A 17,889-nucleotide genomic window follows, 5' to 3' on the forward strand; every position below is an offset into this window, starting at 1 on the left:
AAAACAATTTACCCATATGCTATCTGATTCTCAAAACTGTGCCCTTGGCCACTGCCTGCCTGCATGAACAAAGGGATCCTGTGAGCCTATTCATTACACAGGTATCACTAAGCAATGTGCCCGGGAATTACAGCACCCATGTGCCTGTCTGGATAGTCTCCCAGGGAAGGAGAGGCCTCATGATCCTGTATTTGTGTGACTCTTGCTCCTGCTGGCCAGGTGGTTACTAAGTAGACAAGAGTGACAATCCTCACTGGCTGTGAGGGTGCCCAAGTCCTACAGGCTAGACCAAAGGGGCAGAAGTCATGCATTCCTATTGGTGGCAGTATAAGAAAAACAGGTGGGGGAGGGAAGCCAGGGACACCACTTTTAGGGCTCTTGCTTTGAGCATGTCCCTATTTTAGGGATCTTATATTAAATCCTCACAACAGGAAGAACAGGAAGATATGTGACCTTGTGGGGCTATGAGCAAGTCCTGACAGCCAATGTTCAAGACAGTAGCCTTATTTATAGATATGACACAGTTAAGGCCCCCAAAGAGAAACAGTCATGCATTAGGGTCCATGCTGTAATACCCAGACATGTTGCTTAGTGATACCTGTGAAATCCTCATTAGAAATAAAAGGTTTGAAGAGAGAAATCTATAGGCAGTGGGCCCCAGAACTATAATAGACCAAATCTGTATTTTTTGCCTGTTTTGTTTATTTCTCCATGAGACAAGGTCTGTAGCTCAGGCTGGTCTTAAACTTGGCAATCTACCTGCCTTAGCTTGTGTTACCACACCTGGCTAAGACCTGTCGTTACAAGTTACTTAGCGTGTGGTTACTTCTTGCAACTACCATAGGTGAGTCCTGTTATCTCCATTCAATAGATGAGCACAGAGACCTTGTGATATTGAGGTCAGGGAGCCTGTGGGCTCAATCACCAGACCACTGGGTCTCATCCTCCACACTGCCATTTGCAGATGCCTCCTCTGTCCTCCCCAAAGATGCTTTGTGGTCCCATATAGGTACTTTTCTCTAACTCTGCACTCAGCCCATCAGAATTCTTGTCATCCACCGTCTGATTCTAGCCACTTTAGGTCTAGCCTCCTTCTCCCCTCCAGCAGACTGGGGGCTGTGGCCCCAACTGATCCTCTCCCACCCTGCTGCTGCTTCAGGTGAAATGCAACACAACAGCCATCTAGAATCTAAGCTGGGCATCATTATTGGGTTTCAAAACTCACTCAGTAAAATTTAGCGACAGCCATGTTTGCTCTCTGCCAGCTCTCTCAGGACGTATTAGTATCCACTTGAGTAATCATTCAGCCCGGAACTTCCACCTCAATGTGGCTTTTCTCTGCCTTGTCCTTGAAGTGCACCCTATCTCCCCAACACTGCTCCAATGTATACCCGAGAGGCCTTCAGGAAGTCAGCCCTAACAATTGACACCTGATCCAACCCCATCCCTTGTCTTGTCTTTGATACAGATGCTCCTGTCTTTCTACAGTGGCTCTCTCTTGAGATCCTAAAACTGCTACTTGCCAAGGGGCAGTGTTTGCCCTTGATCAAAAACCAAGTGAGACCTGACTGGGGTTTTCCTACTCCTACCAACAAGCCCTGGACTGATTCTTACACTGGTTCTGAGTCAGCTGCTCTCTCTAGCTAGAAGAACAAGGGCCTTTGCTTCTTTCCACAAATATCAGTAACCACCACATACAGCAAAGGACAAGCCACAAGGGTGGAGACACACGGGCTGCAGTTCCTGGCTGAAGCCCTGTGACCTCTGCCCCAGTTCCTCCACTTGGGCCTTGTGGAGCAGAAGGCCAGGGGATCTTGTGGGTAGGAGCTGAAGAGAGAGAGGGAGACATTATTTGCCCACTCCTGGCATGTTACACAATGACAATATGACTTCCCAGCCAAGTGGGATTTGATCCCAGGTAGTTATAGCATGGATAGAGTAGGGGTTCAGTTTATCCCATTCTTGTGGTCAGTCTGCATATGGGTGTGTGTGTGTGTAGGGGGGCGGGGGAGGTTGGGGAAAGATAACACAAGATGCAATTGACTGTATAGGCTGGTGAGATGGCTCAGTGGGTCTTAATGTGCTTGCCTGGTAAGAATGAATACCAGATTTTGGATTCTTAAGGCCACACTGTAGCCCACCTATAACAGGAGTCCATGGAGACTAGGCCAGATAACAAGATCAAGGTTCAGTGAGAGACCCTACTTCAACACAAAACCTGAAGAGTGACTGAGGAAGACATTCAACTTCAACCTTGGGCTTTCATATGCACACACTGGCACACACACACACACACACACACACACACACACACATACACACCATCACACATGCATGCACATACATTCCCCTCTAAACAAAACTCTGGCTGACCATGTCAAGTAGGGGTGGCTGCAAGTATCCCAAGAGGAACAGAGAGCTTCACAGGGGAAGATGGCGGGTGGAAGTGGTACTAAAGGGGGCAGGCTGCTGGAAATAAGGTAACATTTCAGCAGAGACCTGAGGGATGTAAAGGAGGGAGCCATACAGATGTCTTGGAGAAAGAGGCAGATAGAGTAGCCAATGGATGCACAGGTCTCCGAGCAGGAAGGAGGTCTGGGTGATGATGGTATGGTGATAGCAACCAGAAGGAGGTCAATGTATCATAGCCAGACAGTGGATACCAGCCCCAGTGGGCACTGAATTCTACTTTGAGTATGTTAGTGGGGGTGTTGGTGGTGGTAGTATTATGAGCAGAGATAGGACAGTTTCTGGTTTGGATGTTGGAGCCAGTTTTGAGTCTTGGAAGGGGAATTTAGGATCCAGGTGGGATAGGACTAGTTAGGAGGTGTGGTATGCTCAGAGGTGTCTGGGAGGGGTGATGGGAGAGGAGACTGCTAGGAGGCTTACAGGGTTGGCTGTGGGCTGTTACAAGAGGGACCAGGCTCACAAAGTGCTGAGGAGAAGTTGCAAAAAGAAAGCTGCCATCCTGAGCTCCATTCCTCCTGCACCAGGGAAAGTGGACTTTGCTGAGTCTGGGTATCTGAGAAGAGAGAGACTTTGTAAGATCTCAGGCTGCTTCAGTTTCTGACAGCATGCCATTGGTGAAGCAGAGGGAAGGGCAGTGCTAGGCCAGCTACCACCTAGGTTGTAAACACAGTTTCCAATAACAGAGTGGCCCCTGTCCCTGGCGCCTAACAGTTACCACACCGCTGCCTTAGAACTGTGTGCTCCACGCAAAAGGAGCAAGGCTGGCCAGCAGGCTCACATGATGGAGGCAGTGGCCAGGCACAGCACTCAGAGGGCTGGCAGAAGGCTCCAGGAAGTCTTTCTGCAAGTGGAGGTGGGGTAGGGTAGGGGATTGTTGGTGAAAGTTGGGCAGATGCAGGAGGGTGGGGCTCTGGACTGCAGTGGGTAGGGACTGGTTGGTGGGGTGAGGGATTAGGGTTCCAGGCTGAGGGAAAGAGGATGGGTGCAGTAGGTTAGTAGAGGTCTGGGGTTGGAATGCAAAGTGCATGCAGAGTTGAGGTGGGGGGTTCTGACTGAAGATAGGCGCAGGAGTGAGGAGTAGGAGGCTGGTGTTTGGGTCCTGAATACTACGAGTAGGGACAAAGTAAAGGATGTATATGGGGCTGGAGTTAGGATCTTGGGTGCAAGTAGGAGGTTGTAGAGGAATAAGAGGACTGGGGGTTAGGTTCTGAGTGGAGATAGAGGAGGGGTGGGGGTGAGTAGTGGACTGAGTGGGGTATCTGGGGCAGATGGGAAGGAGCAGGGAGACAGGAAATGGGTGCTGGCTCAGATAGCAAGGGATTGGTTGAAGATAAAATCTGGCCAGTCAGACCTCAGGCTCTTCCTCCACGACCAGACTGGCAGTAAACAAATATCCTGATGTCATGGGTGCTGCTGACTGGTGGCCAGACTCAGAGCTGCGAATGGAGTACACAGTAGCAGCCCCAGGCCATGCAGTCTGTTGGAGACATGCAGGCTTGATCTAGCCATACGTCTGCTCCCTTGCTCCTCAGTGAGGGCAGTCCAGCTGCACATGCTGACAGGATACTGCAAAAGCCACCAGACATTGCAACACGCAGCCAGTCTGCTGGCCGCTGGGTGAACTGTGCGCCACCCCACCACCCCCAGCCACAGGCACCCGTCCAGCTGGAGGGCTTGCCTCTTCTGGAGCATCTCTGAGACTGGCAGATTCTACTATCTGCAGTCAGCCTCCCTTGTAGTAGGGACTGGAGGGGATCCTGAACCTGCACCTCCCTCAAGGGACCGCCAAGCTCAGAGGCAGGGCCTTAGGTCAGCTCTGGTCTTCGTCCAGTGGGTTGGGAAGTGTCTACTGTGGCTCCCAGTGTCTGCAGTGGCTCTGGACTTTATGGAAAGTTCATAGAGAAGAGAGTAATATTCTCCAGGTATAACAATATGTCACATTGGATGACAGCTGCTGTTCCCAGCCAGACTGTCTAGTCCAAAGGTCTTCCTGGCTCCAACATCTTGGCCATGCTACCCTTTGGGTAGGAAGCAGCCTCGTCAGGGTTCCCAGGAATATACTCAGGAGTGGACTTGCTTTGTGGCTGGATGAGTCACTTGGGGTCTCTGGGCTCCGTCATTTCCAGCTGGCTTCCTTGGACTGGGGAAGGTTAAAAGTGCAAGAAAATGCTTTTGGAGCACGAAGGCTGATGAGCAGCCAGAGATGCTGGCTCTGCCTGAGGACAACCCAGAGCCACAGAAAGCCCAGGGAATTTGCTGTCCCCAGTGGCCCTCAATCATTTACAAGGGGAAGCTGGGGCCTCAGCCCCTTAGATATAAGTGGTTCTCTGGGCCTCAGGAGCCTTTATACTGATTTCCTTAGTGGGTCCTGGAACTCACACTTAACCTGCTTTGTCGAGGGCAGAGAGCCTTGAAGTGACTCCACATCCCTGTGTGTGTGCGTTAGGATGGGGAGCAGAGGTTGACATTGCGATGTTTTCTATGGCTCTCTACCTTATTTTCTGACATAAAGTCTTTTCACTAAACACGGGTGTTACAGTTCTGACTAGGCTGCCAGGCCATCAGGATCCCGGGCTCTACTTGTCTCCGCTTCCCAGTAGTTGGGTTGTAGATGTGCATCGATAGCTTTTACATGGGTGTCAAAATGCAAGGTCTTCAATGCTTGCACAGCAAGCACTTCATCCACCAAGCCATCCCTCAGTCCCTCCACCCCTGATAACAATCACCCCTGAAATGTGGCTTAGCACAGTCTTCTCTTTTGACTGATTCGGTCTTTACAGTCCTCCCCTTACACCGTCCAGCTTTATTATCTTTGTAATGCCTGGTCATTATGTGAAATGACAATAGTTAGGGTGTGTTTCTCCTTTCCCCCCCTTCCTCCACCCTGGTAAAGAATTCAGGCATTCTGGGTAATTGGGTATCTGGTGAGCATGTGAGTGATGAATGACACCATGTTGCCATTTTTGTCAGCAATGATAATGCTACTGATTACCATTAGGACCAGCCACAGGAATGACAAGGTCTCTCGCTGCTCAAGCAACCATAAAAAAACGTAATCACAGAGACCTTAAAGAGGGAAAACAAGTGGAGGACCAAGTGCAATCGTCTGGTTACAACAGCACTCACATCAGCAACACTCAACACTACTGGGAAGCCATGAGCGTTCTTCTGCCTGTCCCGGGTGGCAGGCAACATATATCTGCCATTCAAAACCTAAGATGTACTAGGGAGAGGGCTCAAAGAATACGAGCACATATACACATAAAATACTTTTAAAGATTTATTTATTTTTCTTTTATGTGTATGAAATATTTGCTTGCATATAGATGCACGTGCATAATATATACCATGTGCATGTCCTGTGCCAGAAGAGCCTAGAAGATGGCATCTGATCTCCTGGAACTGGCACTACAGACAATTGTGAGACATCATATGGGTGCTACGAACTGAACCTGGGTCCTCTGCAAGAGCAATAAGCATTTTTAACCACTGAGCCTTCCATCTTATTTTCTCAAAGAAATTATTGTATGTATATATGCATGGTGTATGTGTTTTGGGGCATGTATGCTGTGGTATATGTGTGGAGGCCAGAGGACATCTTTGTAGAATTTGTTGATTCCTTCCAACTTTACATGAGTTCTGAGGATTGAACTCAGGTCACCAGTCTTTATCTGTTGGGTATCTTGCTTGTTCTGACCTGTTTTAGATATGGGCACTGAGGCCTGAGAAGCATGACTATCAAGAGTACAGCCAGGAACTCATTGGGTAGCCCTGGCCCTGGCCGTTGGCACCTCCAGAAGTGAGAATTCAGCTACAGTTTAGAAAGATGAACTTCCTCTATTCCCTTCCTCCTCCACTCCTCTGTGTGGTGTACTTCCGAGGTCACACAACGCACAACACACAACATGCCCAGCAACACACCAGGGAAGATGGTTCCCAGGGAGACTTAGCTTGTAAAGTACTTTATTGCCACACCTCCAAAGGCAAGCCTTAAGGAACTCAGAGGGCTCCTGAAGGTTGTTTGCTAAAGGCAAATTTACTTTCTGAGAGGACACAGGTCACATGCTGTGTAGCTGATCTCCCAGTTGACTGCTGGTGGGCTGATATGGAGGGCTGGAGAATGCAAGAGGAAGTGGAGCAACACAACAGGAAGTGCCTGGATCAGCACATCCTGCAGGGAGCAGGATAGTGGGAGTGCAGCTGTGGGGCATCAGGAAGGGCAGGGCTTTCCTGGGGACCATCCCTATACAAGTAGCCACTGGAGGCACCCCATCCCTCCACTCTCAGAGAGTGTTTATTAAAGGTCAGACTCCTCTCACCTTCCTCTAACCTGTTGTCATGCATTTCCATGGAAAATCTTCTAGGGCTCCCCAAGTGCTCTCCCAATCAAGTCCAAATTCCGTCTGTAGCTACCAGCTCAGGGGTTCAGCCCTGGCCTATTCTTCACATCTCTTGGCCACTCTACTCTGGTCAGTCCATCATCTCCCATCTGTTCTGTACTAGTTATGCTTCCTTTCGCCAGGGGCAACATCTATGCCATCCTTACATCTTACTTGGACCCTGGCAGGACATGCTCAGGACGAGGGAAGTATCTTCTTAATAGCAGAGTCAAAGATGGTGGCAACCTCCCTGCAACTACCTGTCTATCAGAATTCCCATCCTGCTAGGCTTTTGCTCTCACACTAAGGTGTCACGTAGGCAGCAGAGGTCTGGCCCTTTGCTATATACTTGGGCAATTCCCATAAGGTCCCTGTTTAGAATTCCAGATGCCCTTCCCTTCCACAGTCTAGGCTTGTGGAGAATCTTCAGGGAGTGGAGAATCTTCAGGGAGACCAGAATGTCCTCTCCCGTGTCTCAGCAGGACAGTTAACACCCATTTGTGTTTTGCTCTCCAAGGGAGAACCCCCACCCCCACCCCCATGAGTGAGTCTATAGCCACTATTCTACTGCCTGCTGGGACTGTGAAATCTTCCAGCCCCAAACACTCTGTGTGTGGCTTCTGTAACAGGCACGCTGAGTGAGACAAGGCACCTGATTGAGAGCCTGAGCATTAGGCAGCTCTCCCAAAATCTCTGGGTGTCTGGGCTAAGCATACCCATTTCATAGATAAGAACACCAAGGCCTACACAAAAAGAGGGGGGTAACTTACAGGAAACCAGCCTCAAAGGTGTCATCTTGGATCCCCCAAACTATGTACATGCTACTTTACATGGGAAAGGGGGTGAAAGGCCCAGGGAACTGAATGAGCTGATCCCTTTGTTATTTTGGGTGTGTGTGTGTGTGTCTTGGATTATTCAAGCTAGCACACACAGTCACAGGGTGCCTTAAATGCAAGCAAGGAGGGGTGGAGAGACAGTATCATGGTCAAGAGCTCAAACTACTCTTGCAAAAGACCTAAGTTCATTTTGTAGCACCCACATGGTGGCTCACAACCACCTGTAATTCCAGCTCCAGGGGATCTGATGCCCTATTTTTGCCTCCCTGTGTACTGCCTTCAAATGCACCTATCCCTTGCTTCAGATACACATAGTTTAAAAGGAGGTTGTAAGAAGCAGGCAACGGAAGGGCTAGGGCTACAGAGGTGGCAGTGTGCCTGCTCAGCATGTATGATGTGTGGGATTCTGTGTTCTGGCTCCTGCTGAATGGATGAGGGAGACAGAAGAGTCTGATGTGGTTTCAGGTAGGGGTGGAAGACAGATACATTTAAGGACTCTGGAATGGAGAAGAGCCTGAGCAAGGGTCATAACCAAGAACTGTGGTGGGGGGAGAGTTGAGGGGGGCTTGGAAGGGGAAGGAAGCAGCTTCCAGAAGGAACACAGTCTTGAGACCTTATAGTTAGTCCAGTTGAATCCTAAGCAGGGCTTCTGACCTCTGGAATCCTTTCTGAGACAGTGTGCACTATTCTGAAAGCCCTGAGTTTGTGAGCACCAGAAGCATGACCATGGAAACTCAAATAGAAAGCATGGTCCATATCACACCCCCTACCCCCCAAAAAAGCATGGTCCATACCCCTCCCCCCAACCAGGACCAACAGCATAGCAACCCATGGTAACCTATCAGCATTAGTTCAAAGGACACAAATTGTTTTTGCCTTACAGTCTATGGCCTGTAGCCTCACCATTGTGGCCAATGCTTACTGATCACTCACTCTGTGCTCTGAACTTTGCACAAATTATCTTACTTAATTCCATTTGGCAGAGAAGGAAAGTGAATGTCAGAGAGGTTTAGCAATTTGCCAGGGGCAACTCGGTGAGCAAACAGAAGAGTCAACCTGTGAACCTTGCTGTTCTTGACTCCTGAGCTCAAAATCTGAATTGCTTCATTACACTTGTTCCTTGAGAAGCACACATGCACAATGGTTGTGCCAGAGTCAAGGAGGTGCAAACCCCCAGGAGAACATAGTCTCCAGCCCACGCAGAACCTATGCTTTGCCAACCATAAGCTGATCCCACCCCATTGAGTGTTCACAGGGAACACTGATAGGTGGGAAAGATTGCTAGGTCTTTGCTAGCTGAGGGTGTGGGAGGTGGGGCCTAGGGTAGATGGGGCCCCACATGGGTGTGTCTGGCAGCACCATTTGCCCACATGAAGGTAAAATTGCCCTCTGTAGTCATACTGGCCCTACCCACATGGTGACCTTCAGTGTGGCTGTGACTGGTGACAGGCTGTAGGGTTCTGTGTGCTAGATAGCAGGAGCTGCAAGAGAATGGGGTGGAGGGTGGGGGGACTGGGAGCACAGTGGTGAGGTGGGAGGGGAGCTGGCTATGCCTAATCAAGGGGCCTGAGATTGCAAGAAGAAAAGCAGGTCCCACACCCACAAAAATGGCCCCAGACATTGACCTAGCAAATACCTTCCTCTACTAGCCTGTCACGGTGACTTTACAACCTTTGCAAAGTTTGCACAGGAGGTCCATAGACAGCCATGAGGCCACTCTGGTGACTGTTTACTTTGTCCCTTTTAACTACTAACTCTGAAGAATGGAGAGGTTTCCTCTCAACAGTGAGAAGTTCCTTCCACCCTTTAGCACATGGATGTTGGCAAATGACCTGATAAAGTCAGTAGATAAACCCAGTAGGGTTAGCCTGGGAGGACAGAACACAAGCAGGCCAGGCTCCTCTGGCAATTTCTACTGAGGATGACCAAGGGGGCAGTGTGAGCAGCCTCATGGCAGAGAAGTCTGCCTTACAAAGTTAGGGTGGTGAGCGAAGCAGCCAGATGGGCAGGCTAAGCTCAATATCATTCTATGAGCATGGGAGCGAGATCTCAAGCACCCATTCCCAGAATCGTTAGAACAGTCAGGACACCCCAGACTCTACCAAAGGAGCTGGTACTGCTGTTGTCTGGCCAGAGTAGACCACCTGCCTGGCTGTTAGAGACATAACTTCTGGGGAGGGGAGGTTGTGAGCACTGTCTTCCATGCAATGAGAGGCAGCAGAGGTAATATTGGGGGCAGATACTCTGGGGTCTTTTAGGAGCTATGATTTTGTGTCTATGTACTTGAGGCCAGAGGCTTACACTGGCTGTCTTCTTCAATCAATTTCCCTTGCATCATTCTTCTTCTTCTTCTTCTTCTTCTTCTTCTTCTTCTTCTTCTTCTTCTTCTTCTTCTTCTTCTTCTTCTTCTTCTTCTTCTTCTTCTTCTGGTCTGGAGCTCACCAAGTAGGCCAGGTTGGCCTGGTGAGCAAGCCTCAGGGTTTGCAGGTCTGCCTTTCCAGCGCCAGGATTATGAGTGTGAGTTGCTGCATTTAGCTCTTTACATAAGTACTGGGGATATAAACTCAGGCCTCATGCTTGACCAGTGGAGCCATCCTGGCCCATATGTGGCTGACTTTAGGTTGTCTTTTCTTATAGTCTTGGTTGTCAGGAGAGGGCAACAATGGTAGTCTCATTGGAAGGTGTGACAGTTGACAATAGCTGTCAGTTTGATAGGATCTATAGTCACCCAGTAGACAGATAGCTGGGTATGCTAACCGGGCTAGAAAGACACACATTGAACAGAGTTGAGCATCAGAATTCTCCTCATGGTGGAAGTGTGATCAGCTGCTCACACTCCTGCCATCATGCCTTCCTGCCATGGTGGACTGGAGCCTTAAATCAGTGAGCCATGGTAAACCCTTCCCCCATGCAGGCTGCTTATGTCAGGTATTTTGCTACAGTAGTGAGGAGAAAAAAGTGTCTAATATACTATCAGGAGATAGTGGCTCTGCCATGTGTGAAGTGACTAGAAGAGTCCTTGGCATGTAATGGGTACTCAGTAAACATGAGTTTTCAGTAGCAAGGAAATGTGGGTCCTGTGTCTACTTGGACAACAGTGATTCATGAAGTGCCACCAAGTACCAGTCACCATGCTAGAACCTAAGACACCTGGTCAGCAAGAAAAGCTAGAGCCTGTGCAGGCCTCTTCTTTCCTAAAGGATTTTGATGTACAGGCTTGTCAAACAGCAGCCACAGTATAGTGAGCTGCCATGGTAACACATGACTCTGGGCTCACCATGATCATGGGTTCCACATCCTGCCTTTCACTGCCCCCAAGGATGGGCATTCATTTAAGCACCTGGAGGTTTCTATGAGTTTTTGCTCAAATTTTTATACCTTCAACAGTTACTTGTCTAACTTGGAGCGGAAAATACCTTGGCCTAGTTGCCATGGCAACTAGAGCCTACCAACACAGCCGTAGTCAGCTCTATGATAAAAGTTACAGAGCCACTGATATTTCCTAGTGGGTGAAGTAGAATGGGACACCTTCCTGCCCCACCCCACCTCCACCTTCAGCTACAAGTGATCCTGGATGTTAATACATTGAAAGTGGAAAGGTAACTAAGGGGAGAATCCACGATCTAGCTTCCATAGGGTCACCATCCAGGAAGAGGTGGGGCTTTACTGCACTTCCCCATGGCAGTCACCTCCTTCCAGAAGTCTCCTAAAATTTCCCTCCCTGAATAGCGACCTTTCTGACCCTGCAGGTTCAGAGGTCATAGATCATCTCTTAGTGTGAGGCTCTAGCTTGGTGGTCTCAGGTTTGGCAGGAGGAAGCTCATCTTATGATCTGAAGAGAGACACTTGCATGGTTCCCTTTTTGGTGAACAGAACTTACTTATGTATATCCCTGGTCTTTTACTTAAGAAGTTAACCCCATAACAGTATCACAAAGATGGGCTTGCTTGGTAATAATTGTCTGTTTAATTTAATTGGTGTATTGAGAATAAAGGTGGACAACCCTCACTTTCTAGGGCAGCCAGGTCCCAGTAACAATTCGTTAACAGTGGGCCATGCATCTCTCATTCACTACTCCAGCTGATCGCTCCCTTTTTAGGGAATGGCTGATAGCTTCATGTAGCTCAAGATGGCTTCAAACCTGCTCAGCCCCCTGCTATGGGGGCTGGAGAGATGACTCAGCAGTTAAGAACACTTGCTGCTCTTGCAGAGGACTGGGGTTCGGTTGCCAGCACCCACACAGGGAAGTTCACAAACACTTGTAGCTTCAGCTTCATGGGATCTGAAGTTCTCTTCTGACCTTCAAGGCCGCCTGCACATAGATGGTGTCCTCGGGCATGCACACACATACGCATACAATAAATAGTAAGTCTTAAAAAAAAAAAAAAAACAACCCAACAAAACAAAACAAAACAAAACTGCATGTAGCCGAGGCTGGCCTGGAGCTCCTGATCTACATGCTTCTCCTCTCAAGTGCTGGAGTTATAAGCCTGGGTTGCCAAGCCTGGCTTAAAATTAGTCTGACCCTTTGGCATGCATCCCACCTATTGTATTTACATACACCTCAACTTGGTTCTTTGAAAAAGTGGGCTTATCCACATCCTGCCTGTATCCTGTTGACTCCTGCCCTACTTGCCAGACTCCGTCTCCAGAGCCCTCTGTATATGAGGCCCCAGGACTTAACAGCTCCTGTCTGACCTCTCTGTGACCCAGAGGGAGGCAGTTGGGTGGAGCTGAGATTATCTGGCTCTGAAAGAGAAACTCTGGTTGTGAAACTGAGCTTTATGATTCAGGGGTTCAACGATGGCTTCTAGTAAAGGGCCTTTGTCTCAACTTCATCTTGGACACAATCTACATATCACACCTGCCTCCAAGTGCCATCAAGTCCACCCAAAACAATGATGCAAAAGGCACGTATGTTACCATACTACAGATGTTGCCACAGCCACATGTAATTCCACTCTCTTCTATCGTGTTATAGCCTTGGGTGGGACGACTGTTGTGTACAATGACAGTCATGCTTATGACCATAATCATGCATGTGACCTCTGTCATTCACGTCACCACTAATACAGATGATCACTGTCAGCCTGACAGTTCCAAGTATCGACAGGAGCCAGAAGCCCAAGTAGATGTCAGCATGCATTTCTAGAAACTTATAGTATATTAAGATTAAACCTGAGGGTAAAGATTGTGAGCAGGTGCCTACCTAGTTATACTTTCCCTACTGTACCCTGAAAAAAAACCTTTCTTCCTTCACTCAGAGAGATCTGATGACTAGCAGGAGAGGCTGAGACAGTCACTGACAAGGTCCAGTTTCTTATGCTTCTCTACACGTCACCTGTCACAAAGCTACTTGGTGTGTGGTTAAGTTATGACAAAGGTCACTGAAAGCTGCCACATACTAATCTTTGCCTTTGCTGTAATATCTAGGTGTGGTGTTGAGTCTTTAGGAAATCTTTGGTATATCTCTACCTGCCTTCTACCTCTGCTACCAGCCCAGAGCTGTGTCATTCCCTGCCAGAAGCCATAGGCAAGTTGTGAACTGGGTCTCTAGTCAAGGCAACGGTGAGCATGAGCCACCTTAGGCACCGGGAGTAGGAAGAAGAGCACAGAAAGGAAGGGACTAGAACAAAACTTACAAATTGACCTGATGGCCTGAAGGCCAGGCCCTGGCTAGCTGCCTCATGCTCACATTCGCTATAAATGTGCTAATACGGAGGCAGATGCAACTCAGGCTGCTTCTTATACTGTCTCCCTTAAACAGGACCTTGGGCTCTCAGTGGGGATACTCACTTGACCAAGTGCTCTCACTTCTATAGGAATTCAGTCATGGTATGGATGCTTGCCTCTAGCTGGACCAAAAAGTGGGTTACCCAAATTCTTCCAAACAATTCCCTCATAAATCGGCCTTCTGCTTCAATCAAGAGCTCTGGTTAAAACCCTGTGAGGATGGGCCTGAGTTTTGACTGTTTTGTGAGGAGCAATTATGGGGGGGGGGGCACAGTAAATTTTTAAAAAACGTTTTACTCAGGAGATGATCCAACAAGAACCTTCCCCCAGAGTTCCTAGGGTTTTACTGTTTCTGTCTCGGCTCATCTTGATGTCTTGTGTGGGTAGGGAAAACTGTTTTGTGATAAGGAACTTTTGAATTCCAGACATCAGTGTTCCTTTAAGTCACTGTTAAGGGCTGGAGGAATAGCTCAGTGGTTAAGAGCATATGCTGTTCTTTCAGAGGACCAGAGGTCAGTTCTGAGCATCCACATCAGGCTATAACTATTCGAGGGGATCACACCTCCTCCCTGCCTTCTACCAGCATACGCACACACACACACACACACACACACACACACACGTAAATTAAATAAATCTTTTTTCCTTTCCTTTCCTTTTCTTTTCTTTTCTTTTCTTTTCTTTTCTTTTCTTTTCTTTTCTTTTCTTTTCTTTAAAGAAACCCTTTATTTGGGTCAGCTTTGCAGTGTGAGGCTCCCCATGGTCGACAAATATTGCAAATCCTACTTAACTCAAGGTCATTATGGGAAACTGGGTTGTCCCGCCCCCTCCTGGACATGCCAGCTGTTTGCACAAGGCTCTGAGCCTCCTTTCTTTCCCCATTTAGGGAATCTCTCCTAGATTCAACCTCACCAGAATCCAGGCAGGGGTTTCTCTCAGTGGCAGCTGCTGCTTTTACTGAGGCTGGTGCTGGTGACTACCTATTTGCACCTGGGACACCACTGACCTCTCCTGGTTTCCTCCCACACTCCTGGGCCACCCCCAGTATCCAGTTCACACCTGTCCCAGACCAACTTAACTGCAAACTTCCAACCCCCACAGCACTCAGCCCTTTGTTGCCAAGTCCACAGGGTCCTAACCACTTCTGGGTCTGGGGGGCTGTCCATACACTGGCCCCAGTTGCACTCAGCTAAGAGGATAGAGTCGACCTTCCCACAGAAAGAGCTGGAGAAAGGCTTACTGAATGCAGTGGCTCCAGTAACTGCAGAAAGTTATGATTCCAGGGAGCTCCGGTGTGTGTGTGTGTGTGTGTGTGTGTGTGTGTGTGTGTGTGTGTGTGTTATTCTGCCAGCCAAGTAAATGGCACCAGGAGTTTCCCAGGCTCCCCTGGCTTTTCTTTTGGGCGACCCTGCCACCAATTAAAGGCCCATTTCTCATCAGCCTGGGCTTGTTTCCTGGAAAAGCTTGTCCTTTCCAAGGTAGGTGGGGTTGTGCCTTCCAGGGTATGAACCTGTTGGATCCACTCTGCACTCACATTCCCCCCCCCCCCCACAAGCCTACTTCTGCCTTCAATTTAGGATTGTTTACAGTCGGTCAAGTTTTTCCAGATTGACAAAGCCTTTCTCATAAGCTACTGCAGTCTGCCACAAGAACAGTGGAAGAGTGTCAGGATCAGAGCCAGCTGGAAGATTCAGGCAACTGAGACACACATTGTGTCAAGCATAAGCAACTGTCACAAGTATCCCCTCAGCCAGGGTCCCCTTCTCTGCCCTCTTGGTCCCCCTCCACAAAGAGCTTTGGAAGAATTCCATGGAGATCCCCCACACCCCAAGAAGAGAAACCGATGAGAATAACCCTTATTTTCCTTTTAATTCAGCAACTCCAAGGGTTAAAAACACTTCTGAACTCCCCTTCCAAAGGCAAGGTTAAACAGCTGTCCAAACCACCCAAGGAGATTCAGGAGCCCTGGACAGCTGGAAGACCCCAGGCCCCAGCTGTGCGAGAACAGCTTGGCCAGGGAAGAGTTAATGGGCAATCAGTTTTGGATGATAGTTCAGACTCCAAAGTTCAGTCTCAGCCACCGAAGGAATTGTAAATCTCAGGGCAGTATTTAACAAAACAAAAGCAACCTGGAATTACATGAAGGTTTGGCTTTCCACAGAGCATATTTACTCTAATCCCCAAGGTATGCGGCTCCATGTCAGATCAGCTGGCTAGCCTGGTCCTCCCACCCCCCTCCTTAGCAACAGTTTAAATTTCAAACTAATTCCCTAGTTCTTCGTCTTCGTGGGCCGGCTGGAGACAGACCGGCCTGCCCGCCTCAAATCCCTCTCCATTGCTCTTGCCACTGAGTGAGTCAGCCGGGTTTGCAGTTGCAAGTTGGGTGACAGCTGGCTCTCCCTCCAATACTCTGCAACACCACGTCTCCAAAACCTGGAGCATGGGGAGCTGATGTCACCCACATAATAAGAGGCAGTGGTCAGAGGGGCACAGTGCCACCTTCCAATCCAGCAGAGAAGGATCCCCTCCGTTGAAGAGGGCAGGGGTGGGGTGAGGTGGGGGTGGGAATCAAGGTTGAAGGTGAGGACAAGGGCTCTCTTTATCAGCGGCTGGCTAACCCCTCACCCCTCTTTCAGAATTTTAAACACCTGGGCCTCCCAGTTTTTCAGCAGGACTAGACCATCCACGTCAACTCTCTCCTTTACAAATCTGAACCGAGCACCCTCTCTCACGTCCCTGACTAGCTGCAACCTCTCAGTTTGGTTGGGACTAGGCAGCGAGTTGCCAAGCAAAATACCAAGCGCGAGCTAGCAGGGGGGTTGGCTTCCAGCTCTACCTAGGGGCGCGCGCACACCCTGAGCTTGGCAGGGTGCGGGCAAAGAGAGAGAGGGGGGGGGGGGCATTACACCTTAAAGAAAGAGTCATGCGGCAGAATGGGTGGGTATTCTAGGTATGGTAGTTGGTAGGGGTAAATAGCCAGCGAGATACCAATCCCAGGGGAGCCAAGCAACTCAGGGCCTGCCAAAACACAGACCCGTGCCCGGGAAATCTACGAAGGATGAAACCGACTTGCTTCTCAGTCCCAGGTGATGCAAGGAGTGGGTGGCCTAAGACTTTCAGATCGTTGGCGCTGGTTTCCGCACCCGCAGCAGGTGGGAACACCCCCCACGACTGCCTCCCCCTCCCTGCGCGCCAGAGTCCCTTTACTCTCAGCGCCCACTCCAGGTGTCGCAGTGCCACCCCGCCCCCACGCCGTGTACCTTTCTGGCGCCACGCTCTGCGAACTCCCGAGCGAGGTGGCGTCCGATGCCTCTCCCACCGCCGGTGATGAGGACTGACTCCCGCGACAAGTCCCGAAGCTTGGGGGGCAACACCAGTCCCACGGCTGCTTTGGTTACCAAATAGATCATTTGCAGAGGGAACACTACCAGCGCGCCCAGCCATTTCCACACCATCCTCCGCGCGGCGGAGCCGGGTACAGGGGGAGGTGGTAGGAGGCGGTGGACAAAACTCCCCGGACAGGAATTAAAAAAAGATAGAAAGAAAATTTCCCCAAACAATAATAAACTAAATAAGGAAAAGGAGGCGTCCCACCTGGTCACTCTTGAACTGATCTCCTTTCAGATGTAAAGGACAGGGCGAGGAAAAATGGGAGGAAAAAGAAAAAAAAAAGAAAAAGAAAAAAAAGATAAACTCTGCTCTGGCGGAGAGGTAAAAAGCGTCTCAGAAGATTGGGACGGTAAGAGGGGCGGTGGAGAGTACACGGGTGGGAAGTTTTAACAAGAAGTTTCTTGCCCCAACAGCCGTTTCGGCTGGGAAATTCACAGGTAATGTTTACAGACCGTCAGAAGAGTTTAGGCAAGGCCAGGGACGTTTAAAAAAAAAAAAAAAAAAAGCACCAACCGCAAGCGCGCACACTGCTACAGTCCGCGGTTTCAAAGTGCAAGATTAACAAAACAAACAAACAAAAAAGCTGTTTCCCAATTGTAGCGCCCCCCTCCAACTTTCTCCAGAAAAAGAAAGGGGGAAAAAAACCACACACAAAAACACCACACACAAAACCTGGGGAGTGATTGCAGCTCCCAATTTCAGTCCGCGAAAGTCTCCCGACTCATTGCTATTCTTGGGCTCAGGAAATTGCTTAAACGCGATCTGATTGCCAGCACCGTGCAGGAGAAGTGGGGGGTCCGGGTGTCAGTTTCTTCCCGTGCACAGCTCGCCCTCGCGCGCGCCCGCTCTCTCCGGTTCCCTCCTCCCTCTCTTGCAGCCCGGGCTGGGAGTTGCCGCTCGGTGTGGCTCCCTCTCTCTCTTCCCCCCTCCCCTTTAGTATTTATTGCCTTCTTTTTTGTTCTTTCCAACTTGGTCGGGCCCCGACTGTGGAGCACTCGTGGATAGGACGCCCTAGTCTGCACCGCCCTATTACTTCGTCCGCGGGGCAGCTGCGGCGTGGACCGAAAGGGCGCCCCCTCCTT

General features: G+C 49.5%; 1 protein-coding gene across 2 annotated transcripts in view; it reads right to left on the reverse strand.

The window, feature by feature from the left end:
- Dhrs3 (dehydrogenase/reductase 3) overlaps positions 1-17,798 on the reverse strand; it is a 35,513-nt gene extending 17,715 nt beyond the window's left edge. The window contains exon 1 of one of the 2 annotated variants that reach the window (XM_021159311.3): positions 17,012-17,798. Coding sequence is in view for 1 of the 2 variants with exons in the window: in XM_021159309.3 (XP_021014968.1) it covers positions 16,678-16,872 (195 nt within the window). In the remaining variant the exon portion in view is untranslated. Of the gene's footprint in view, positions 1-16,677 lie in introns of both variants that reach the window. The other variant, XM_021159309.3, reaches the window with a different exon arrangement.
- Positions 17,799-17,889: the final 91 nt, after the last annotated feature.

The sequence above is a fragment of the Mus caroli genome, unplaced genomic scaffold (assembly GCF_978045245.1).
Source record: "Mus caroli unplaced genomic scaffold, Mus_caroli_1 scaffold_6, whole genome shotgun sequence".
Lineage (NCBI taxonomy): Eukaryota > Metazoa > Chordata > Mammalia > Rodentia > Muridae > Mus > Mus caroli.